At 36.5% G+C, this 25,794-nt stretch overlaps 1 protein-coding gene across 7 annotated transcripts in view; it reads left to right on the top strand.

Moving 5' to 3' along the window:
* COL12A1 (collagen type XII alpha 1 chain) overlaps positions 1 to 25,794 on the top strand; it is a 98,351-nt gene that overhangs the window by 37,475 nt on the left and 35,082 nt on the right. For 5 of the 7 annotated variants that reach the window (XM_054062599.1, XM_054062597.1, XM_054062598.1 and 2 more), the window contains exons 16-44: positions 225 to 417; positions 1,127 to 1,248; positions 3,806 to 3,955; positions 4,043 to 4,162; positions 4,732 to 4,896; positions 5,087 to 5,233; positions 5,842 to 5,981; positions 7,198 to 7,327; positions 8,377 to 8,522; positions 8,801 to 8,930; positions 9,641 to 9,780; positions 10,524 to 10,653; positions 12,056 to 12,195; positions 12,478 to 12,610; positions 12,714 to 12,740; positions 13,053 to 13,195; positions 15,971 to 16,100; positions 16,976 to 17,115; positions 18,202 to 18,331; positions 19,032 to 19,174; positions 20,168 to 20,297; positions 20,593 to 20,735; positions 21,927 to 22,056; positions 22,249 to 22,368; positions 22,991 to 23,137; positions 23,948 to 24,064; positions 24,511 to 24,657; positions 24,848 to 24,922; positions 25,473 to 25,612. In XM_054062599.1, coding sequence (XP_053918574.1) covers positions 225 to 417; positions 1,127 to 1,248; positions 3,806 to 3,955; positions 4,043 to 4,162; positions 4,732 to 4,896; positions 5,087 to 5,233; positions 5,842 to 5,981; positions 7,198 to 7,327; positions 8,377 to 8,522; positions 8,801 to 8,930; positions 9,641 to 9,780; positions 10,524 to 10,653; positions 12,056 to 12,195; positions 12,478 to 12,610; positions 12,714 to 12,740; positions 13,053 to 13,195; positions 15,971 to 16,100; positions 16,976 to 17,115; positions 18,202 to 18,331; positions 19,032 to 19,174; positions 20,168 to 20,297; positions 20,593 to 20,735; positions 21,927 to 22,056; positions 22,249 to 22,368; positions 22,991 to 23,137; positions 23,948 to 24,064; positions 24,511 to 24,657; positions 24,848 to 24,922; positions 25,473 to 25,612 — 3,848 coding nt within the window. The remainder of the gene's footprint in view (positions 1 to 224; positions 418 to 1,126; positions 1,249 to 3,805; positions 3,956 to 4,042; positions 4,163 to 4,731; positions 4,897 to 5,086; positions 5,234 to 5,841; positions 5,982 to 7,197; positions 7,328 to 8,376; positions 8,523 to 8,800; positions 8,931 to 9,640; positions 9,781 to 10,523; positions 10,654 to 12,055; positions 12,196 to 12,477; positions 12,611 to 12,713; positions 12,741 to 13,052; positions 13,196 to 15,970; positions 16,101 to 16,975; positions 17,116 to 18,201; positions 18,332 to 19,031; positions 19,175 to 20,167; positions 20,298 to 20,592; positions 20,736 to 21,926; positions 22,057 to 22,248; positions 22,369 to 22,990; positions 23,138 to 23,947; positions 24,065 to 24,510; positions 24,658 to 24,847; positions 24,923 to 25,472; positions 25,613 to 25,794) is intronic. The other 2 variants (XM_054062604.1, XM_054062603.1) reach the window with 1 other exon arrangement.

Raw genomic sequence — 25,794 nt, 5'->3', positions numbered from 1 at the left:
TTGACTGTAGAGGGAACCTTGGTGGGAAACTTAGCCCACATACCTGTTGGTTAGATAGCTAAAATTAGGTAAAATAAATCTTGCCTTTCACCTCTTTATAGTTTAGGGTTGCCACTAATACTGGATTTGCATATAGATTTTAGGTTTTTACATAAAAGCATACTGGTTGATTTTTTTTTCCCATAACCAGACCTGATTTAAATCCTTTTTTTCCATCCTTACAGCCTCTCCCTTTAAGCCACCTCGAAATCTGAGAACTTCTGATTCAACTATGTCAAGTTTCCGAGTAACCTGGGAGCCAGCTCCAGGGCGAGTGAAGGGATATAAAGTAACTTTCCACCCTACTGAAGATGACGGGAGTCTTGGGGAATTAATAGTGGGGCCGTACGACAGCACAGTGGTATTGGAAGAGCTTAGGTATGGATAATAATTCATGTATTTTTATTCTATTTGAAATAATTTCAGTTTAGCCTTCTGTTTAGTTGTGATTTGGGATTGAAATGCCTGGCAAAATCTACTGTAAGTGAGAAAGTGATTTTGTCGATAACCTATGAGGATTTTGTAGTCACCGAATGGCACCTGGCAGGGTCCTTTCTGAGATTATCCATATCACTTGTGGTGTTCTCACAGAACTGAAGGAAGCAAAGATGTGGGCAGAGTCTGTGTTCTGCATTTCACATATGAAAAAGCTAATGCGACACTGGAGAAAGTAAGAATTTCTAAAGTTTCGTCCCAAAAGTTTCTTACCTCATGTTAAAAAAAGCCTGGTTTAGATCTTGATTTATTTTCCCAGAGAAATGGATTTATAAAACAGGCATCAGACAATGTCAAAATCTGCTATGCAAATATCCTAAATATATTAAAAATAGGATCATTAATTAATCATTATATTAGTCTTCATTAGTCTTGAATTACTTGAATGAAGAAGGCTATAAATTTAAGTATAGAATTGGCTTTTAAATTGTCAAAACATCCCTGTCTTGTGGAAGAGCTAGCCTTTGGGCTTCACGTTCTAGCACCTTCTTTTCCATGGGGGATTTTCTTCTGTGAGATTTTCATAAGTGAAGTGTCTGCATTTGGCTAGCAAAGTGACTTTAGTTACAGCACACCTGTTTAACTATTGCAGGGCAGGAACTACCTATAAGGTAAATGTTTTTGGAATGTTTGATGGAGGAGAGAGCAACCCTCTGGTTGGACAAGAGATGACCACCCTTTCAGATACTACTTCGGAGCCATTTTTATCTAGAGGTAAACATGATCATATTGAAGAAAAGTCAGGCTTGGCTTTTGGATAAAAAAAAAAGACCAAAAGTTTACCAGTATTTCCTTATCATTTTTCTAATGTACATAAATATTTATTTACAGGATTCAGTGTACTCCCTACCCTGATGATGTAACCCCTGGTCTGAAATGACCACTAAGTATGCCCCAGTTCATGATTCTAGTCCTCTGCACCCTTTAGATGATCTTACAAAGATGATAACTCAGACAACCCATGTTTTGCTGATTACTCAAAGCCATCTGCATTGCATTTTCAAACCATCCACATCTGTGTTAAATTACATAAGGTCAAATTCTTGAACAGAGTTCATGGCTCATTTACAGGGGTGTTCACAGGAGTAGAACAAAGAATTTTAAGCAGATCTTTAGCCCTTTGCTTGTCTATATATGGTGACTTCTCCTTTTAAGACTAAGATGGAATAATGAACTAAGGGCTGATAGTTGGGAATGTCCCAATGTTATTGTACATTGTTTGAGTTTATATGCAAGATATATGTTATTATGTAAATTTTTTTACCATAAAAGGAGGAGACTTAGTTCAGAAATGCAGTTGCTGAGTGCTCTCCAGTATCTGTCCGGGAGTTTCTCCCCATGTAACTAAACATTCCAGTTAAAGTTTCTATGAATTTTATGATAGAAGCTCCCTTGATATGATTAATGGGCTAACAATGCTCATAGTTGTGCCCACCATATTCTCGAGTAATATTGGATGAAGACAGTTTCAAGGTTCAGTCCTCATTCATGGAAAGCATAAAGAAGCAAGTTTTTGGTAAATAAAGACCTTTCTCCTCTGCCATAAAAAAAAAAAAGAAAAAAAGTTTCTGACAGTTGGCTCTATATTCTTTTCACTTAACCTCTTTGATGCCTTGTTTCCACTGGGCTGTGTAAAAAATATTCACTTTGGATAACTATTGGCAACATTTTTAGAAACTTTTAATTGATTGCTGCACCACTCTGTCTAATAGAAGAGGGTAAAACTGATAAAACCTACATAACAGGCTATCAGTGTCATTAAAGTAAAGCTGTAATAAGTCTGGCAGAATAATTGTACTAAAAGTTGTTTGTTATTTTTTATTACGGCAGCTGTCATTTCTGTCTTCAGTGTTATATTCTTTAAGCTAATTAGTTTTACTAGTGCATGGTCTTGAGTCATGCTTAATATGAAAAGGAAATTTTATAGCTAGGACTGTAACTGTAATAGTACATTATTTATTAATAGGGAAAAAAAAATCACCCTAGGTTTGGTGCTTTTGCTAGAATTTTCCATGTGTGGAAATATGGTAGTTGGAATAAAGGTAAAAGTCAAAATAGTTTAACCTTTATATTGTACATGAAGCTAACTTTAACTTCCATATTAAAGTTATGCATGCAATTTTTTGAATTAACATGCTTTTACGTAAATCCTACTCCCAACTGATTTTATTGTCCTGACTAAAGACTAGATCTATATTTTCTATGCAGAAGAGGATCATGCTTTTAACCCCCAGGTACATGGAATAGTTATATTCATGAGTCTACAGTGTTGGATCAATTATGTGGAGCATATATGAAATCACAATATCTTTCAACTGTGATGAGTGTGGCTGATTTTTCTCAATGGGATTTCTTCCATATAAAGACCAGAAGCTCTGATGGCAGGAAGCCAGAAAATTGCAGCTGGTAACACAATCTACAGGAAAAGAGAGAGAGCAAGGATTTTTTTTTTTGTTAAATGGTTGCGGATAAAATCATTGTGTCTATCTGTTTTGTATAAATATTTTGTGATTTTCCTTGTGATGAAAAAAAATATGATGCATATTTTACTCTGTAATTTGTAAATTGAAGATATTGGAAACACCTTCCTACCTTTTCAGAACATTGTGGCTTTATATAAATGTTCTTTTACCTTTTCTATCTCTTGGCCTGTGTTTATATTTGTATATCCTCTTTAAATTGCGTTCTTTCTTTTCTGGATGTGCAAACTTCTATACCATCTGTTTTACTATGTCTTTTTCCCCTGAAAATTCAGAAATGCTGTTATTTAAAGTGCTTGCAATTTATGCTCTTAATTCCACTATTATGTAGTTGAAAATTAAGTAGTAGTTTAGCAGGCCATGATAGACTAAATACTGTAAGTTTGTATAATCTGGTAATGCTTACTGCCATGTCAGTGGTTAGTTTAGTAGTGTTTTACAAAACCTCCGAAATCAAGTTGTCAACTATCTTTAAAGACTAAACTAGATAATGACATGAAAATAGAGAATAGCACTGGCCTTGACATTTGTGAAGGCTTATTTATAAAAGGAAACATATATGAAGAAATTTTTACAGCTTTTGCCATGGAACCAGTGACTAGTATGAATAATGTTCACAAATAGGTCATACTTGACAGAGTGCCAGTGAATAAAACTAGAGCTATTTTGGAAGCTAACTCATGACATATGTCATGTGAAAGGATAGGGAAAGAAAGCTATCATGCTAAGGCTTTGTTTTTCTGGTTGAAAGCTATTATGCTAAGGTTATATTTTTCTGGTTGACCTGACAGGTTTAGAATGTAGAACCAGAGCAGAAGCTGATATTGTACTACTGGTGGACGGCTCGTGGAGTATTGGGCGCCCCAATTTTAAAACTATAAGGAGTTTCATTACCCGTATTGTTGAAGTTTTTGATATTGGTCCTGACAAAGTACAGATTGGTAAGTCCTCTGCTGTTGGCAGTGAAAATGAGACATAACTTCTACACAGCCACAAAATAACTGACTAATGATGGCTTTTTTTTCCAGGTCTGGCACAGTATAGTGGAGATCCCAGGACAGAGTGGAATCTCAATGCTTACCGAACCAAACAGACTTTGTTAGAGGCTGTAGCCAATTTGCCATACAAAGGAGGCAACACTCTGACAGGTGTGTCACACTTCCAGGTTATTACATAAGCTCCAATGGAAATAATTCTAGTAGCTGTTAGTACTGTTCAGTGAGCACAAATTTGTCCATGGTGAAAGGGCCTTACATTTCAGTTCAATTCAATTCAATTCAATTCAATTCAATTCAATTCAATTCAATTCAATTCAATTCAATATGTTTGGAAGAGAACTGGCATAGCATGTAGAAACATAAGTTCAGTGGAAATCTGGAGGAAAGCTGTGCAAGAGAGCTTGGGTGATGAAAAGCGTGGGATGCTGTTAAGCATATGAGAAGAAAAGGCAGTACCATGTTGGAGTTGGGATGAAGACAAGGTGAGGACCCAGAAGGGAGGCTAGAGGAGATCAGATAGGAGGGTGATGCATAAAGGACAAGAGATTAAAGACTTTGAAAGGGCTGAAATAATATCAGTTGCTGGTAAGTCTAGATGATGGGCTGCAACTAGATTCTGAGTACTTCTAGAAGGTAGAAAATTGTGGAGTGAAGTCACCAGGATGAATTCTCTGTGGAAGCAGTTTACAATGATGGTTACCTTCTTTGTATTGTGCTAGGCATGGCCTTGGATTACATCTTAAAAAACAACTTCAAACAAGATGCAGGCTTAAGGCCCAGAGCTCGTAAAATTGGTGTTCTCATCACTGATGGCAAATCACAAGATGATGTGGTCACCCCTTCAAGAAGACTCAGAGATGAGGGAGTGGAACTTTATGCTATTGGTAAGTATTATATGAAGAAGTGGGCTGCGCAAGTCCACTCCTGCCCACCTGCTAAATGCACAGCAAAGTGGCAACATAAATAAGTTTCTAAAAGGGTATTCAAATAATCTGTTTAGGGACTTAACTTCATGGCATGGTGTTTCATGACTGTCACTTCTAAGAAGATTTGTTTTCATGTCTTCTCTCTAAGGTATTAAAAATGCAGATGAAAATGAATTGAAGCAGATTGCAACAGATCCAGATGACATCCATGCTTACAATGTTGCAGATTTCTCCTTCCTGGCTAGCATTGTTGATGATGTAACCACGAATCTGTGTAACAGTGTGAAAGGTCCAGGTACTTCACATCAGTCTAGTTCATCCTTTTTCCATTTATGTACTTGCACTGCTAATTCCTTTTATTACTTACTGGGAACACCGTGTAGCCCTAGGGTGTTTTTTCAGCTGCTAGCTTGAGGAAGTCGTGCAGACCACCTGGACTACCCTGCAGGGGTTCTTCCTTTCTTCTCAACAATGACTGTGTTATACCTAACACAATGTGACATGGCTGGGCGTGCCTTTTTTTCTCCCAGAATCACGAAGTATGTTGCTCCATGTGTCACCTTTTTGGTCTATTGTGGCAGGTTCTTTGATAATAGTCAGCCGATAAGGAAAATTTCAGTAACACTGCTTAGGTATTAATGTGTGACATCCCAAAAGCAAAGCCTGGCATGGAAAAACAGTAATACTAGCTGATAGTTCTCCACTTAAACACTGTTGATGCAGGTGGAGTAGAACTGTTAGGGAGCTTGTTTGGTCTTGAGGGTATCATGGTGAGCCAACTCTTGATGTGGTTGTTTTGAGAATTCCTGAGGAAACAGAAAGAAGAAAATCCTTTTGTCTCACGTTTTTATTCCTGATGACATAAGGTAAATTAATATTTTTTTAATTTGCTTCCACTTGTAGGCGATTTGCCACCTCCCTCTAATCTAGTTATATCAGAAGTGACACCTCGTTCTTTCAGACTGAGATGGAGTCCGCCTCCCGAGAGTGTTGATAGATATAGAGTTGAATATTATCCTACCTCTGGAGGTAGCCCTCAACAGGTTAGTACTATATATTAATCTGTGACGTTGTCCATAATAACCTTAGACTTCCATATCACAGTAATATCATTGTGAAGTTTGTGCTGTGTGTGGTATAACAATCAATGAAAAAAGGCTCCTAAGGTCAAGAATACCATGCCTTGGTAAATGATACGCAAAATTACAAAATGTAGGAGCATAAAGATGACTTTGGTTGTTTTAAAATCATGAATCCAGGAGTAAAATGTATTTCTTAAAAGCAGTTGACTGCTATTTCTAGTAATTCCTTTCTATTGATATTCCACTGTTATATACTGGTTTAAATAAGTCTGTATCAGAAATTTTCTGAGCATGCTTGTGGGGAGGCTCACTGTCCTTTTAATACATTTTCTTGTTAATAGCAAAAAAACCCCAGTGGATGATATGGGTTGTGAGGTAGTGCTTAGATTAACATTGTATGATGGTACTTTGTGCCTAAGCATATGCTCCAAACTCTTTAATGCACAGGGCCAATCGCATCTTGTGGTGATTACTCCTCTACACAGGGAGCCAGTAATCGACAGCCCTTAACTCTAGGCAATCTGAATTGCTTATTACACTCTTCAGCCAGATAGAATAACATTTATGAGAATGAGGTTAGGCACCTCTGTGTACCTAACTCTGAGCTTCCCGTCTCTCAATGTGGCTTTTAAATTTTAAGTCAGATTTGACTCATGGAGAATTTAGCCTAAGTGTATCACGACCTCAGGATTTGGCCTTTAATTAAGGTTGGAGCAATCATTCAAATGCACACTGACTTTAAAGCTTGAGTGCTTGCTGGCATTTCTCTTCTGCAAGATTTTGCTAATCTTGCCATGTGCTGTAAGCGTCTAGATTATCCCGGGTGTTTAAATTTCTGTTTTCTGAAGTGGTAACATTTATCCCTGGCACATTCTTTTGTTGCTGAGTAATATAGAAGTGTAAACCATGTGTGAAAGCAGGATGCACAGTGAGTGCTGTAAGATATATCCAGCTCCATTTAAAACAAGTGTCTGTCTGAGCTTTATCTACAGCTTGCTATGCAAAAATAATGGTGTGCTGTCAGATAAAATAAATAGCGGATTAAGACTATACTCTTTTTTTGTTCCATACCATTGATTTCTGAAGAGTTTCACAAGGAGTGATTTTTTTTTTCTTAGAGATAAGATTACAAATGCATTTGTTGTATGGTGGTTAACATTGCTTCTCTTTTATATAGTTTTATGTAAGTAGGATGGAAACAACAACTGTTCTGAAAGATCTGAAACCTGAAACAGAATATGTTGTTAACGTGTTTTCTGTGGTAGAAGATGAAAGCAGTGAACCTCTAATCGGCAGGGAGACAACTTGTAAGTTAGAAATGGAACTTGAACAGCCAGTTTGGCATCTGGGAACTGTCCGGTAGAACTTTTAGCACTACAGGCTTTCTTCTTAGAGGAAACAAAATTTTTAATTTCAATGACCAAATTGTGTTGAGTTACGCTGGTAGTTCAGATCTTGCCTGGGAAATCTTAGCAAAGTGAAACTGCAGTGTGGTAAAAAATGTTTGTCCCAGCTTCTTTCCAAGCCCATAAGGCATAGTTGTACAAGACTAGAGCAACAGACGTGAATTACAAGACAGAGCTTATAAATTCCTGAAAGCTGATCATATTACAAATGTATACTCATTCATTTTTATGCTAGATAATTAATTCCTGCTACTAGAAGCCAGGATACTGTAGAAATTAATTCTGATTTTGTCAGAATAACAAAAAGCCAGCTCAACACAATTGCATCACTTCTGTGAGGCATAATTTAGCTGTATTTCTACTATTATCTCTCAACATGTTTGATTTTAGTACATTTATGCTGAATACAACATAGGGTGACTTTTCTGCCTCTTTAAGAATATTGAAAGTTAAGCGTTCATTGCACTTCTTTGATTGCTTTGTACTAGTCTTGTCATAGACCCTTAAAGTATGTACATGATTTTTATGAAGTCTGTGGTAATTTTTGATGTTTACTTAATAATTTGAGAAGTACAAAAACCAAGAAGAAAGTACAAAAAATGCTTTTACAGGTACAGAACCCAAGACAGTCATGTTGTTTTATATTAGAGCACTCGTGTGAGTTAATGTTTCTTTTTAGAATATTCAAGTGTTCTAGTGCAGACTGGTAACATAGTTTTACCTGTGTGTATAGCAGATCTGTAGCATGTCCAAAATGTGATGAATATTACCTTATTCTTTAACTAAGCACCCCTTAAAATACCACTACTTGCAGATCACCTTCCTACTACCCATAATGTATCCTAATGCCCATGTGCAGTATTGTCAGTGGTGCTACCTGTGATGTGAAATGCAAAAGGTGAAGAAGGTGAAGGAAGTAAATTAATATACTTTTTTTTTTGTTTGGACAGTGCCGATCTCTTCAGTTAGAAACTTGAATGTTTATGACATTGGATCAACTTTCATGCGAGTGAAATGGGAACCTCTTGATGGAGCTACTGGTTATTTGTTAGTATATGAACCAGTGAATGCCACTGTCCCAACCACAGAGAAAGAGGTTAGAGAATTTGTCTTCACTTCCTGTACTCTGCCAAAAACAAATGAAGAAAAACTGTTAGATTTTCTTCATCTATCATAATACTCAAAAGAGACTGGCATGTACTTCTTGAAGTGCAATGAACTTACTGGGATATTTTATACAATGACATCAGTCAGGAAGCTGTAAATATACTGTGAATCTCACAAACAAAATTCCCTTGAAGTTAAATCATTGCTTGCTTTTCTGCCATTGCTTTCTTCAGTTTTTAAATATGGTGTGCTATTTTTCTTTTGCAGATGCGTGTTGGACCATCAGTGAATGAGGTACAGCTGGTAGACCTGCTCCCCAATACTGAGTATACTTTAACAGCTTACGTACTGTTTGGTGATATCACCAGTGACCCACTCACCACCCAGGAAGTGACATGTATGGACATCTTGACTTTTGCTTTTTTATTGCTTCAGCAGCATTTAATTTTAATTTTAATTTTAATTTCATGCACCAGCTTTTATGTAGTCTGCTTTGTTTAGAAGACTGTTTTTACATGTTTTATGCATTTACTAGCACCCATACATTTCCAAAAGAACTTAAAGACAATTTCAATGAAAAGGGAGCAAATAGAGGAACAAAAGAGTTTTTTCCTTCAATGATGAAGGAATTTGGCTTCACAGCCTTGAGGTTATAATGTTTTGAAAAGGTCTTAATTTTGCATGCATTAATTTCAAAACCTAATTCCAAAATTCAGACAATCTTTTAAATATAGACAATGCTAAGGAAGCATGCCATTCAAGAAAAAAAAGCAGTATGTTTTTTGTATTAAAAAATGTTAATTCCTTAACCATACATGAAAAGTGACTCCTTTCACTGGAAGTTAGAATCTTAAGCACTGATACTTTTAAAAATATTGTGCTTATAATTTACATAGGTGAAGCTAATGTAGTTTATAGCTATTTTGCTCGTTGCTGGGAGAATACCTTCCTAAGCTGTTTCATTTAGTGGCCAGAGCATTTAACTTCCTAGAAAGTTATTGCCTCATTTTTAATGAAATGCATGAAAAGAATTTATTTCCTTCTACAGGAGACCTACACCTCTGCTGTGAATAGAATTTTCATTTATTACTGTCATTATTTTTACAGTACCTTTGCCTGGACCCAGAGGATTAACAATTCAGGATGTTACTCACAGCACCATGAATGTTCTTTGGGATCCTGCCCCAGGGAAAGTTCGAAAGTACATATTAAGATACAAAATAGCTGATGAAGCTGATGTAAAGGAGGTAAATGACAGGAATGTTTCCGAAAGTACTAGAAGACAGCTCTATTTTGAGGAGCTAGGTTACTAAAATAATAGTAAAAGTACTAAAATTTACTAAGGCACCATTGAGAATGAAGAGTGTCAGTTCACAGTGATTGCATCTTGAAAGGGTACTGATTTATTGGAAACTGAAAAAGCACAAGAAAGATTTCTCTTCCTCCAGAGAGGAAAAAATCCTCAAACTCACTGGGGAATTTTCCTGTGCTTTGATGAATAGCCATTTTTACTCCTGCCCAAGTGTTATCTTGCCAAGGTCTAAGAATAACTTACAATTAGGAGAGGATTTTGGAATAAAGGTATGTTAGCATCTTTCCCACTCTCAAAACATGTATGAGCATTGTTAGAGATGTCTTTGAGTTATCTACAAGTTTCCCATAATTGTACTTCTAGGCATGAATCAGCTCTTGGAGGATTAAGTGTGTTTTATAAGGAAATGAGAATTTTCTGGAGATGCAGTCTGCATCCTTGTTCCAAAAAGAATTAAGTAGTGAAGATCCACAAGCAGTACTAGTATCTGAGACAACGTCCTTCGCAACAGAATCAGTAGATAGCACTCAATATTCAGGTGTAAATTTAGGAGTATATGGCAAAATTTAGTGCAAAATACTTTTCTGGTTTTCAAAACAGGAATTTCTGCCATTTAATCAAATGTAAAGTCAGAAATAGAGCAGTTTACAATTCTTAACTCACTGTTTTTATTCTTAGGTGGAACTCGACAGACTGAAAACTAGCACTACTCTCTCTGACCTTTCCTCGCAAACACTCTATAATATAAAAGTTGTTGCCGTATACGATGAAGGGGAATCTCTACCAATAAATGCAGAAGCTGTCACTCGTAAGTTTTCCTAATAACCTTTTTTGTAGTTATTTTTGCCTTATGTTCTATTCAGTTTGTGTGTGTTGCAATATATTGCTGAATTTAGATGGAAGAAATATCTGAGAAATATTTTACTTGCATTTTTGCATTATTTGCAATATGATAATCCCTGGGATTCTTAAATTAATTCAGAGACTTACTGCGGTAAACACTGAGACCAGCATCTGAAGTAAAATTATTTCTGTTTAGAGGCTGAAGGAGGAGTGTAGGGGTAGAATTAGTAAGAAAATACAAGGGCAGAAGAAAGGTTTAGCAAGCCTATGCAGGAGTCTAGGAAAGTGAGTAGGAAGCTGGGGCATATGATAGAGGATTACAGACATGACCTTGATTCTGATCCAAGAGAGCTTTTGTACTGTAGAATGCTAAACCAGCCTGTACTTTCAGAGAATCATAATGGCAAATTTTGAGTAATCTCAACAGATAGAGGCAAGGAAATGGTGTTGCACAAGTGGTAAAAGCCAATCTCCATACAAGAGAGGCGGCAGACTGCATGGAGAAAGCTGATATCAGGGAAGTGCTCATCTTGATCTAGGCTTATCATAGTATCATAGTATAGTAAGGGTTTGATACTGTGATTTATGAAGTCGGCTAGAATAGAAATGAACAATATTACTTTACCACTGCCCTTCACTCTGATGTGAAAAAAAAGTGAAAAAAAAATGCACATGCTGTCTCTCTCTTTTTTTTTTTCTTTCCTCTTCTGAATTTTTCATTTCATAGCCTGATGTATTTAAAAAGTTTTATGAGTTTTTTTTTTTTTTTGCTTGCTTTTGTGCTGGTCGTTTCGTGTGAAATTGTGTGTAAGGAAAAAGAGGAAAGCTCTGCCAAAGAATTTATTTTTAGTTTAATTCTCTGGTTTTACTTACCCATTTCTTCCCAGTGGCTGTAATAATTGGCCTCCTTAACCTACAGTTAACCTCTGTGAATTCTTTCTCAATAAGTGGTGTAATTCAGTCATGACTTATTTGGCTTCTATAAAAAAATGTAAGATCTGGGAGAAACTCATGCAGAAGCTTAGCCTCTGTGTGGGAGTTCATAATCACTCCTTCTAAGTCAAAAATGTAAGAGCTAGGACTTCAGTTGCTGTGAGTAGGCATGTGAGTTGTGACCTCTACTGAGGTCAGTAGAGCTATGTCTGTTTTATCAGGTGATGACCCGTTGATGTGAACTTATGGATGCTGATTTGCTTAGTGTAGGTGGGCTGTGTTATACTGCAGCATTTTATTATAGTCATTAGAAGTGTGGTAACTGAGACATGAATCTTTTACATAATCTTCAAATTCATTGTCTGATTAATTCCTTCGTTTATCTGTATTTTGTAGTTGCATTTTGTGGAGTACTTTTCCTTTTCTCCCAACAGAGCCTGTGCCAGCACCGGTCAATCTCAGAATCACAGATGTAACCACAAATAGTTTCAGAGGAACTTGGGATCATGGAGCTCCAGATGTGTCTCTGTATAGAATAACCTGGGGACCCTACGGAAGACCTGAGAAACAGGAGGTAAGAATAGATAGTGATAATACAGTTTTGTGGGTCTCTCAGATGGTATATTTTTTAAATTAGAAATGTAATTAATAAATAGCCTATACCTTGCAGGCCCTCCTGTTGAGCTCAATGGAAACTCGGTGAGAAGATGTAGAACACATAGTTATGGCCACTTGTAGTGATGTTACTGTGTGAAAAGTTACTCAGTTATAGTCCACTCTTTCTTTATTTCTTTTGTTTGCTTTTCATCTATTTATTTATTTATTTACTTATTATTTTTTCTTCATTCTCCACAAGACTATCTTAAATGGGGATGAGAATAGTTTGGTCTTTGAAAATTTGAATCCAGATACATTATATGATGTCTCAGTGACTGCCATCTATCCTGATGAATCAGAAAGTGATGACCTCATTGGCAGTGAACGAACATGTAAGTGAATAAAGCATTTCTGCACTCTATTATTCATAATTACAAAATCAGAAGGCATACATATACAAGAATTCTGAAAACTCTTTCTGCTTTTTTTTCCTAGTACCCTTGGTACCTGTGACCACACAAGGTAAGAATCTGAATTTCCAGGTATGATACCATTAAAGTAAACTCATAGCTATTTTTTTCTAAACTGTGAGGACTGTTGATTTTAAAAAGCTGAGATGATTTGATAAATATTAGTGTATATTTGGAAGAATACTAAACACTAAATTACCACATGTTTATTATTTTACAAACACTGCAGTTTATGTTTTCTTGTATTTAATACATTCTAGTCTAGGTCAGGCATTCATGTAGCCCTAAATGTACGAATGAAGTGTTTATTCCTGCTTTTTTGCTTGACTTACATATTTATTCTTCTCTTTATTACATTTCTCAGCACCAAAGAGTGGCCCACGAAACCTTCAGGTGTACAATGCAACTTCACACAGTTTGACTGTGAAGTGGGATCCTGCCAGTGGTCGAGTGCAGAGATACAGGATCATTTACCAGCCTATTAGTGGAGATGGCCCCGAACAGTCGGTAAATAATTTTGAAGTGATATAGTTATTCAGCCTTAAATAACAGTTCTGCAAAGCAATCCCTTAGAATCATTTATCTTCTAAGCAGATGTATATTAATCACCTTTTAGGTGAAGATTTATATTTATAGTGAATAAATAGTACATGATCCCAACTTTTTCTTTCTCCTCTTTGAAATCCAAGATAGAATGCTCATTGTGGAGCAAAACCAACCTTTGATACAGCCTGTTTTATTGAAGATCACATAATCTGTAGATATAATTAGAATGAAGTTAAAATGTTTTGAGGAACAAGTCAGTTAGCACGTGAGACTACAAGTCACTAGTTATCACAGTAATCAATAATATGAATTACCATAACTACTTCAATAGTCCAGAGTTTTCCATTGTTCTCATAGTGTGAATCGTGCTGTGAGAGGGTCTTTTCTGTGAAATATATTGTGGAGAGCTGAGACTGTCTCTTAGTAGGCTGAGGACAGAATAACTGCCAAGAAGTGGCAGTTGCAAAAGAAAAAAATCCATACAAAATACATGCTAGGGAACTCCCTAAGATATATTAGTGTCTTTTAATATGATTGAGCAGCTGTAATGATAGGGAGAGCCAGTGTTTCATGATCAGCCAGCTTTCCCTGCTTCATCACCAAGAGTTGTGTTGATTCCTGGCAGCCTGCACAGCACAGCCTGGGAATGGTAATTCAGTCAGCCTGTTTATCCAGAATGAATGCTACTTAAAAATGCCCTATTCTGCAGTGGGAGGTTACTGCCAAATGACTCAGAGGAACAGTCTCAGATGAGAACCACACTCATTTGTCTTTTTTTTTGTAATTGGAGTTCACACATGTTAAGAAGTGTATTTAAGAATGTTTACTTTAGAATCAGTTGGATACTTACACACCCATTTTTACTCTCTTCCGAACAACATGCATTTGAGTTGAGGTAATTGGGCTGTTGAATGAATTGAGTAGTCGAATGTAAGTTTAGTGAGAAATCCCTAGAAGAATAAGAAACAGCAGTAAAGTTGGTTAATATCTGTAATTGATTGCTGGCACTAGACTCAAAAAAGAATTATGAGCATTCTGTTGAAATTTGTGCAATGAACAGAATTAGTAAAATTAAGTGTTCACAAGTGGATGAAGTCCAGAAGTAGCAGTCAGTGAAGACACCTCTTTTTGAGGAGAGCACACAGAACACTCATGTTCTCTTCATGACATTTAAACATGCCTGCCAATAATTCTCAGTCATTTGATAGTAATTCCTTTTCTGCTTTTGTTGTTACTGTGATATTTGATTAAATTGCAGTATGTAGCTAGTAGCAGTGTAACCACTGAAATATTTAAAATAGAATTTCTGGAAGTTTTTTATTGTTCTGTCTGCCATTTAACAGCCTTAGCACCAAGAAAGAGCACAGGTTATTTGAAGACAACTCTGCAAAAGGTGCACACCAAACTCCAGAGACCATCGTGATAATTTAGGGCAGGCTTTGAAAAGCAAATAGATACTAAAATATGGAGGCAGGTATGATGGGATGCTAAAGACATTTACGCTTTGAATTGAGCTTTGCACACTTGAGTACAAATAAAAAGTTTCCTTGTAAATTAAAATAATCTACGAAATATGAAGATGTGTAAGTGCTTGCTCATTATCAGAACTTCATCATCAGAACCTTTTAAGTTTTATGACAAATTTATTAGTTGAATAGGCTTTGAAGATATGCAGATGGTCTTAAAAGTACAAAGGATGATGTTGAGTAAGTGTACTTTCACACAATTAAAACCCAAAAAGCTCACAATTCACAAATGCTGAATGTCGAAGTATTTTTCTCAGTGCACTGTAAATCTTTTACTTGATGGAGATCATGATCACAGGATTGTATGTAGGAGGAAAATTGAAATGAAAGATGTATAATGATTTCTAACTCTTAACAAAGGTGTTTTAGAACTGAAGCATCTTGCTGTAGAAGTTTTGAAATCAAGGAGGGGAAATGTTGATATTGTATCAAATGTACATTAGAGATCTATTTATTCCATATAATTTATTCCATGTTTATGTCCTACCTGAGAGTGGAGCATAAAGAGCTAATTCCAAGAGTAAAAGACTCTAACTGATTTAAATTTGATATAGTCAGAGGCAATGCAGAGAAATAGCTCTCTGCTGGCACAGAACTAGCAGTTGATATGTTTTTGTGGTTATATGCAGGTTTGGAGGTCTTAAACAATATTGGTTTTGTGTCACTAGGCTCTGTCTAAACTTGTTAAGATGAATCTGTACTAAATAGTATATTTGTTCAGTGCCTGCTTTTCAGTGTCAGTTACAAGAACGTTGCAGCACATGATATATAATAGCATTAGACCTTATTGCTCTCTACAACTACCTGAAAGGAGGTTGTGGAGAGGAGGGAAGTGGGCTATTCTCCCAGGTGATTGAGGACAGGACAAGAGGGAATGGCCTCAAGCTCCGCCAGGGGAGGTTCAGGCTCGATATCAGAAAAAAATTCTTCACGCAAAGAGTCATTGGGCACTGGCAGAGGCTGCCCAGGGAGGTGGGTGAGTCGCCTTCCCTGGAGGTGTTAAAGGAATGGGTGGATGAAGTGCTTAGGGACACGGTTTAAGGGAGTGTTAGGAATGGTTGGACTCGATGATCCAGTGGGTCCTTTCAAACCTGGTGATTCTATGATTCTATGATTTTCCACTCTGTATCAAATGCTTACATTCTTCACTATAACAGTAAGCATAAAAGGGGCAGCATGAAAGGGATTTTAATCTTTTGTTTTACTACAGACTACGATTGGAGGGCGGCAGAACAGTCTGGTAATACAGAAGTTGCAGCCTGACACACAATATACTATTACTGTGTCATCAATATACGCAGATGGTGAAGGGGGACGAATGACAGGACGAGGCAGAACCAGTAAGTAACTTCTTGAGCTCTACATATTACGTGAACAACAATATTGATGTGTTGCTTTTTAAATTATCTGAGAAAAAATTATCGTGGTGAAATTAGTCCCATCTGTATTTGTCATTTGTCCTTTGATGGGTTTCAGATATCTAAAGTAAGAAGGCCTGTCAGTCTACTGGCTGTAGAGAAATGCTGGGCCACTAGCTTAGACTGGATGCACAGCTTTTAAGGCTGAGAGAGACCCTAATGCTACTATGGAACTTCTTCCTCATTTTCATCTGTTTCATTGTCTTATGCCACAATTTAGTAAAGACCTTAAAGCATCTGAAGGCACATGACTCTCATGTATGTGCTATTAAGTATAAGTTTACTATTCTCCTGTCAGCATCTTCAGTTCAGAGGCTGACCTTTGCAGTGTGCACTTTAAAACTCTACCATTTTAGGTTCTGCTGATAAAAAGTGCAGAGTGATTTGCTACCAGATTCTCTTCAGGCATAAACCCCAAGTAACTGGTTTTTAATTAATTAATTAACTATAAATTTATTCATAAATATCTTAATTTGTACTTAGTTTACTTTTGACTGCGTGATGAAAAGTTAGATATAGCAGAGTATTTGGTTAGGATTGAAGAAAACAATCCTATTTAACTCATTGTATAATTCTAAAATAGTGTCTAAATTATTAGAAATAATTTTTTCTTACTATATTTAGCATTGCTTATGCTCTTGGATGGGGAAATGTGTTCTGATTAATGAACGTGTAATGTGACCTATTAAACCTGTTGTTTTCTAAATTTCCTAACGATACATTACATAGGCATGGTAGGACAGCACAGGTGAGAGAATGTGGTTCCACGGTTCTTACAGCTCATTGATCTGTTTCAGAACCTCTCACTACTGTGAAGAACTTGCTAGTTTATGACCCTACTACTAGTACTATGAATGTTCGATGGGATCATGCAGAAGGAAGTCCTCGCCAGTATAAAGTGTTTTATAGACCTACAGCTGGAGGTGCAGAAGAAATGGTAAATACTTTGTGGATCTCATGAATTATCTCAGATAAATTGCAGCTCATGGTGCTAGTGAGAGGAATACTGCTGAGCTAAATAGGCCTTGTTTGCCTACGCACTGACTTTTTTTTCTATTTGTAGCTACCCTGGAGAAAATGCAGAGCCCCTCTATGAAAGTCAGTTGCTCTCATATGTATTATAGATGTTTGATTTTATATAGTAGACCTTCAGTGATTAGTTCTTAGCGCAGGGATTTAATAATGCACACAATTTTTTGTTTGTTTATTCTTGGGGCAGTGCGTGTGAATATAAAGCTGACTTCAGGGTATACAAAAGGCTATAAAGTCAGCAGACCTTATTTCTACCCATTTTTACTGCTAAGAAGTCATGTGACTGTGGGCAGTCAGATGGGATCATATTTGTGAAAGCAGAAAAATCCACATAGGTGATTGATTCTAATCTCCTAAAATTGCATAATTGCTAAAGAGCTAAAATAATCTTGAAAATAGGAACCCTTGTTGCAGACTGGGAAAATATATTTTTCCCACTTGTCTTTCTTTATCCACATCTGGAAATTTGATGTGCCTGTGACATGAGAAGTGCATAAATTACCACAGTTTCAATAATATCTGCAGAGCTACTGATGATAAATATTCTTAAATGCTGTGGAATTTTACTTTCTAACAAGAGCTGCTCATTGTTTCTCATCATTAGCATTTTGTAGTATTATGTAATGTTTATTTTTTGATTTAGAAAGTGACCTTTTAATGACTTCGAGCTGTTAAATAGCAGTCACTGCAGTTCCTGCTGCTGCTATTAGCAGGACAGATTCTGAGTCCAAAGATGAAGATAACTGTAAGGGATTGTATAGGAGAACATAGGACTTAACAAGCATTTTTGTTAAGTCCAAGACAAAACCTTCTTGAAAGGCAATTCCAGAAGATACCAAGAACCTTATTACATCAAGCTTCACTAAAGTTTCTCATGAAACCCGGTCTAGAAATGAGATGTGGTGTAGGAGTAAGGGAGGTACAAAAAAGTTCAAACTTTTTGCATATTTGTGTGAGCATTATGCTTCTATCTTTCTTCATAAATTTGTAGACCACAGTACCAGGAAATACAAACTATGTCATCCTGAGGAGTCTCGAACCCAATACACCTTACACAGTAACTGTGGTTCCAGTTTTCCCAGAGGGGGATGGTGGACGTACCTCTGACACTGGAAGAACTTGTAAGTAAAATAGTCCTTTCTGAGAAAATGTTAAGATTTTTGGTATAAGTGGCTCAGATCTTTAGAAATTGATTTTACATCAAATGTGGAAGTTTGTTTTCCCCAAAGCTAAAACATTAGTGTGAGAAAATCTGTTTACCTGCTTGGTTATGGTTGCAGCTCTGTAACTTACTCAGTTTTCTTTGCTTATTAGGCTGGGGGCTGTCAGTCCACTTATCTCAGACAAGCTCAGCTCTTGCATTGTGCAGCAAACTTACTGTTTACTTCCAGATGATAACAAAATTTTAATTGTAGTGGCAGCAGCAAAATTGGTGAACAAATGGCAAATACCAGTGTTAATCCATGATAATGTCCGTATCATGTGCCTAAAATTTTCCAGGGCTCCTAATGTGAGCATGTGCTAAAATGTGTAGTTTGTGGCTATTTTTCATCCCTGTCTGATCCACAATAATGTAACAAAGTGTTGTGAACATACCATCAATTTTCACTATAAACGTGCACTTTGCTGCCATGCAGGGAAGTTTGTAAAAGCTTGTCACTGAGATTCTTACATTTCTAGATTTTGAGGTAACAGAATTATGTGTTTATCTTGGACTGATTCAGTTTTCAGGCTTCCTTTGAGCACTGTTGTAAATTCAAGTAGAACAAGAACTTATGTGAGCAATTTTATAAAACTTAATTTAAATTATCCTTGATCTAGTGGAGAGAGGAACACCAAGAAACATTCAAGTTTACAATCCCACACCAAACAGCATGAATGTCCGATGGGAACCTGCTCCAGGTCCAGTACAGCAATATAGAGTTACTTACTCTTCACTGTCTGGCCCAAGGCCATCAGAATCTGTAAGTAATTTAGTTTTTATACTACTCCTTAAAAGTGTGTGGAGGATATTGCTTCCTTCAGTTCGTGTAGAGCAGTAATAATAAACAGAGGCCGTCTGTATGCCTAAGAGTGCCCCTGCTGAAAACAGTGTCTACGGGAATTTAGTTCATTGTAAATAAGTGCTTAATTTGGTGAAATAAAAGAAATAAGACTCTCTTATTTAAAACTGAATATTGAGGACTGAGTATCATTTATCATATTGCAGGTAAGGATGAGTTAAAATAAAATTTTGTTTTTTTCCAAAGAAGAGAGAAGGAAACAACAAATATTTATTAGGAAATGTTTAATTATGAAACCGGATGCCAAGTTTATGTCTTTTTACCACTAAACCATCTGTTTACCCCAAATCATTAGTGTTTATGTAGGTCATGGTGAGCATTAAAGTCTGGATATTGGTAAAAATTTACCAGCTGTGAAGTAGGAGTTCTTGGATTTTTCTAGAAATAGGTGCAGGTTTAGAGATAAGCTTGTGAATGTAGTCACACAAACTGTACATTCATATAATACACATGGATATATTTCTATGTAAGGAAGTGTAAGAATTTTTGATGACTCATTCCATCTGCAAAGTGGAACTGCATATTGTTTCACACAAGGGGGAACCTGTCTGTTAGTACCTGTTAGCAAATGCCCTTTCTTCATCAGTCAGCCATGACAGAATTTACTTTTTTATTTTCTGTTCCAGAATGCTTCTTTTTTTTTTTTTTCTGAAATATTTTCATTTAAAATGTAAAAACTAACAATTGCATTTGCAGAATGAGAACAATTGAATAGCATTTTTATCAATATTATTTGGTTATTTTAGACCTGTATTTTTTTTTTTTTTTTGAAAATGTGCAGTCTGGTCATGTTCCAGATTTTTCTGTATTCCTTCAAATTTTTCATTATAACAAGACATGTTATAAATGGAAGGGTGTTTTTTTTTACATAGTTGCCTTTTGTTTGTGTTTTAGATCGTGGTACCAGGCAACACTCGTGATGTGATGCTGGAGCGCTTGACTCCTGATACAGCTTACTCAATAAATGTTGCAGCTCTGTATGCAGATGGAGAAGGAAATCCAAGCCAAGCACAGGGAAGAACATGTAAGAGGCAGTCAGTACTTTGTGAAATATATGTCAAAATCTGTGTGTGAAGAATTTATGAAATTGGTTGTAACCACAAATAGTGTAAGCCGTTCAGTGCAACTCTGAGATCAATTCTGTTTAATGCCTTCAGTAACTGCTGTATTATCATTGACTAAGTCTACCTGTATATGTTTATTCAGGATTTCAAAGAGGGCTCTTAGCTTTGGCTTCAGGGCAGTGTTTGAATCAGTGAACCTGATGCTGAACTGGAAGAAACGTGCTCCATACAGACTTCTGTATTTCCTTTTTTTAGTGCCTCGCAGTGGTCCAAGGAATGTGAGGGTGTTCGATGAGACCACAAACAGCCTTTCTGTACAATGGGACCATGCTGATGGGCCAGTCCAGCAGTACAGAATCATTTATTCACCCACTGTGGGAGACCCTATTGATGAATATGTAAGTTCTGTAATTCCTTATTAAGCACTTAGAGGTTCTCAGTTGATTCTTTAGGCTACAGAAAAACAAAGACATCTATTCTATGTGTGGTGTGCTTTGCGTGCTCTATGGGTTCTTTGTCATTGTTGTCAATGCCAAGAAGCTATGGTTTGTATGAAAGGTAGTTAAAGTGTTTTGTTTGGGCTTCCTCCCCCCCCAAAATTGCAGAACGTATGCAGTTTGGTGAACCAACTTGTGTGTAAAATAATGTTAAGTATGTGAGTCACACATTAATCAGAAGATACTGAGCAGAACCTACTTCCTGACATTTGATTCAAACCTTGTGCTATAGTGAATAGCCGTCTATTACTTCATGTTCTATTCCTTGTGTAGTCAATGTGCCAAGATACAAAATAAGCATAAGTCTGCATTTTATAAATTGAAGAGAGTTGGCAGAGTTTAATACGAAAGCTATAGTAGCTTTGATTCAACATCTAACTTGCTTTTGTAAGATTCAGTGTGAATTATAATTGTTTGTATTTAATTTCCTGCAGCTTAATGATAGGACAAGTTAATCTGAAGCTTATAAAATTCTCTGAGTGTTTATAGCAAGGCTAGACTCAAATCTTGTAGAGGTCAATAGCAGAATTAGTGCTGACTGTCACCAGTAAAAATGTAACATGTATAGAGTGCTATTTAAATGCTATTACTGCTTATTTATTATTGTGCAGGCCATGTCAAATGTTCAGAGGTTGAAAAATCCCTAGCAGAGCTGTTAATCAGGACACACATATTTTTCAACATCTCTTCTTTGCAGAAAATATTAGACATCTCAGAAACAGCAAGTCTCAAACAACTGAAAATTTTTATCAAGTAATAATGGAAAAAGTTGACTGGGATGTGCTTCTGAGATACATACCTCAAGTTATTTTCTGTAGTTTCACTGCTTTATTGACATTTAATGGAGCAGTGTAATTTTTTTTTTGATTACACCTACCTTTTCACTGACTGCAGTGTTTCATAATTTAAAATAACAAATGCTAATAATTGTTTATAGGCTATAAGCCTTAAGATATCCCAAGTGACTTTATCTACAGTGGACATAAAAAAAGAGTGCCAAGTGCCAAAGCGAATTTTTAGTTTTATTTACTCTCATTATTGATCTGGTACAGGACTGTGAGTTTGTTTACATCTGCTTCTTTTCTGTTCTAGACAACAGTTCCTGGGATAAGAAATAACGTGATACTACAACCACTGCAATCAGATACGCCATACAAGATAACAGTTGTGGCTGTGTATGAAGATGGAGATGGTGGACAACTGACTGGAAATGGCAGAACTGGTAATTAGTTTTCATACTGTATATTCTTTCTTAAATTTTAGACACATATTCCTTGAGCACTCCAACATTGTTTGGGTTTCATTTTTTTAATTAAGTCTTTGATATGATTGTTACCTGACAGAGTCACAATCCAATTTTTAGGTTGAAAAGCAGTCCCTAGTCTAATTAGAATGTTTTTTGTTTCTTTTTTAGCTGGCCTGCTTCCTCCTCAAAATATGTATATAACAGATGAATGGTACACACGATTCAGAGTTTCCTGGGATCCTTCACCATCCCCTGTTCTTGGCTATAAAATTGTATACAAACCTGTAGGTAAGAAAACCTGATCATTCTGGGTGTAGCACTTTCTGAACACTGAGTGGCTAATGGAAGATCAGAATAGAAATTGTAGGTGTTTTGAAACGTTTGTGTTAGAGGATTAATTAGTTTTCTTTATTTAATGATTTTGATAGAAGCTTAAGTCTTATTATCAGTATTTTATAAGAAGCATAAGCTATTAAATACAGTGTTTCATGCATTCAGTTAGGGGGACTGAATTTTATAGTTAAAATTTACCGTAGTGACTTGATACAGACTGGGACCAGACTAGGTCCTCTTGTTCTTATGAGCGTATAAACTGGTGTATGTGAGATGAGTATTGTTCAGGTATTTAGGTACTAATGTCCTTCAGAAGCTTTGTTTTATGTGACAGTGAAACAATATACATCCCTTTCCATAAGTTAAGATAAACATAAGCATTGCGCAGTAGCTTGTAAAACTGTGCATGTTCTGTTTGCAACAGTCTACTATGCTAAAATTTAAGAAATTGCTGTGTTTTGTTTTCAAGAAACTGGGATTAACAATGACATGTAAAAGATGGCAAATAGTTTTGTAGCTCAGCTAATCGTGAATCTTTCTCTCTCTGTACTTTCTTGATGCTTCCTTTCGTTTCAAGGTTCAAATGAGCCTATGGAGGTTTTTGTTGGAGAAGTGACTTCCTACACCTTACATAATCTCTCTCCCAGTACTACTTATGATGTGAATATTTATGCTCAGTATGATTCTGGAATGAGCGTACCCTTGACAGATCAAGGAACTACATGTAAGTAAAACTAATTTTGCTGTAGTCATGATAGATATGTATGCTGATCTAAAATAATGTTGAATAAGAGAAGATTTTTAAGGCTGGTTGTTGAAAGTCTGAATATCCTGTCAGGGATAATACTTATAATCTGTCTCTTATGTTGATCTTAAAAGCACCAAGCTTGGGAACAGTTGTAATACAGTTGTAAGCAACAATTTAATGATATTACATTTTCTAGTCTGCTTCCTAAAATTTTATCCAGCTATAGTTGAAGTCAATCTCTAACTGCCTCCAGAATACTACAGAGTCTAACCATACTGAGCAGATCTAGGCTTTTTGCTATTCTGCCTTTATCTCACAGGAATGTCCAATATTGGAAGTCTTAGCTTTTTGGAAGAAGATTATTTTGTTCATGGCCTAAGCTAAGTAACTTCTAGAAATTTAGCTAAGATGAATCAATATCCTGAGTTTTGTTGACTCAGTACATTATTTTCATGCTGCCACATATGGGATTCGGGTTCCTGTTTTTAGAAATTTGTTATTTTATAAAGAACTTGCCTTACTTCATGTGAAAACTCATAAAATGGGCCATTACCCAATTTGGGATGGCTATCGGGCTTTGGGCCTTTGTAAATAGTGAAGCTGGGATCTCTAGGGCATAACAGAAAATGAGATCTGACTAGAACTGCTCTTTCCTTCTGGGAGTATTTTGAAAAAATGATGTTCTAGGCCAGCGCTGCTAGTATAATTTTTATTTTGACGTGCTTAATTTAACATCCATTACATATTATTTTCCAGAGAACAATTTATCTCTTTCTCTATTCACAGTATACTTGAATGTCAGTGACCTAACAACTTACAAAGTGGGTTGGGATACCTTCTGTATCCGATGGTCAGCTCACCGGTCAGCAACTTCATACAGACTGAAGCTAAACCCAGCTGATGGCAAGTGAATTTTATTTTCTTGCATTCTCTGGAAATGCTTTGTGGTGACAGCACCACCTATTTGGGATGATAGCAAACCTCCACCAGAAGCCATGAGACATCTGGTTGAGCTTTAAAGCTCTGAATATATCCTGGTTTTAAAGTGGTGAGAAAGCTGCAAAGAGGGAGTGCTGCTTATTGTCAAGTTAACTTTCATTAGTGGGAACCTGCTAGTTACCTTGATTTTACATTTAAACTTAAATGTAGTTACTCTCCAGTATACTCCAGGATGCATAATCACCACGTAATCTTGGTCTAGAAAAGCTTTTGTGGGACAAGAATGAGACTGCTGTCCTATCTACTCCAACCTCCTTGCAAACGGTTGCTAATTTCTACACTTATATGCACACTTATTAAAAGGGAATAGTGGGTTCTAACTTTCTTTCCATTGGGCTTTGTTTTGACAGGTTCCAGAGGACAGGAAATCACAGTACGCGGATCAGAAACAAGCCATTGTTTTACTGGCCTCTCACCAGACACAGAATACAATGCTACTGTTTTCGTTCAGACCCCTAACCTTGAGGGGCCTCCAGTCTCTATAAGGGAGCATACAGGTAGGTAATAGATACTGTGAACCTTAAGTTTTGGCTATAGAACTTGTCTTGTTTCAGCTGCAGAATTTGCCTTGCTCCTCAATGGCTTTCAATATCTCTTTTAAATGATCTTCTGTGTGGTAATATGATACATAATCTTGAATTACATCATTTCTATGGAGTAACAAAGTTTTTTTTTTTTTTACTTTAGTCCTTAAACCTACAGAGGCTCCAACGCCACCACCTACACCTCCTCCACCACCTACAATCCCTCCAGCTCGGGATGGTATGTTTGTTTGTAGATTTATTCAGTATTTTTACATAGTTGTTGCACCGCTTCAGGATTTAATTCTATTTTTCATAAGTTCAGATATATCTAAAAATAGCGCAGCGCTTTAGGGAAATCGTTCGAGACCAGTTTCCTGATGCCATCCATTTGCTGTTGAGCTTAACTGGACTTAAAATTTTCCTGGTTTAGGACAGCAAGATGCATGCATTTGGGGAAAAAAATAATGATATTCTGTAGGGCTGCAGGAAGTCTGTGAGCCTGGCCCTCAGCAGAGGACTTATGTTTTACAGTAGCTGCTCAGAAAAGAAATAGGGATTAAAAAATTTGGTTTTGATTCTGGAGCTTTTCCTCATTTCTTGCATTTTTCTTTGAAAGCTTTAATAAATCGCTTTGTGTTGAGCATAAGCCATCTGCCATGTTGACTGTGTGGTAATATAAGTTTGTTGAATGTTTGTTGTTCTTGAATTTTCAAATTTTGAAGTAGTGCTCTTTACTTAACAGTGCTATGAATAATGTGTTTTAAGTGTTCCTTCTCTTGCTCTTTCAGTATGCAGAGGTGCCAAAGCAGACATAGTATTCTTGACGGATGCTTCCTGGAGTATTGGTGATGATAACTTCAACAAAGTAGTGAAATTTGTTTTTAATACAGTAGGAGCTTTTGACTTGATCAATCCTGCTGGAATCCAGGTAAATGTGTTATTTCCAGTGCGTCCATTTGGGAGGGAAATTAAAATGGAGCTGAATTACTAAAGTTACATCTGATTTTTTCTTTCTTTCAGAATGCTGTCTTTTTTTTTTATTAGATTATTGTACAGATAAAGAGTATGTGTGTGTATGTATGATTATGATGAAATATATTATGAAATATA

The sequence above is a fragment of the Cuculus canorus genome, chromosome 3 (assembly GCF_017976375.1).
Source record: "Cuculus canorus isolate bCucCan1 chromosome 3, bCucCan1.pri, whole genome shotgun sequence".
NCBI lineage: Eukaryota > Metazoa > Chordata > Aves > Cuculiformes > Cuculidae > Cuculus > Cuculus canorus.
This window is presented reverse-complemented; position numbering and strand designations above follow the sequence as displayed.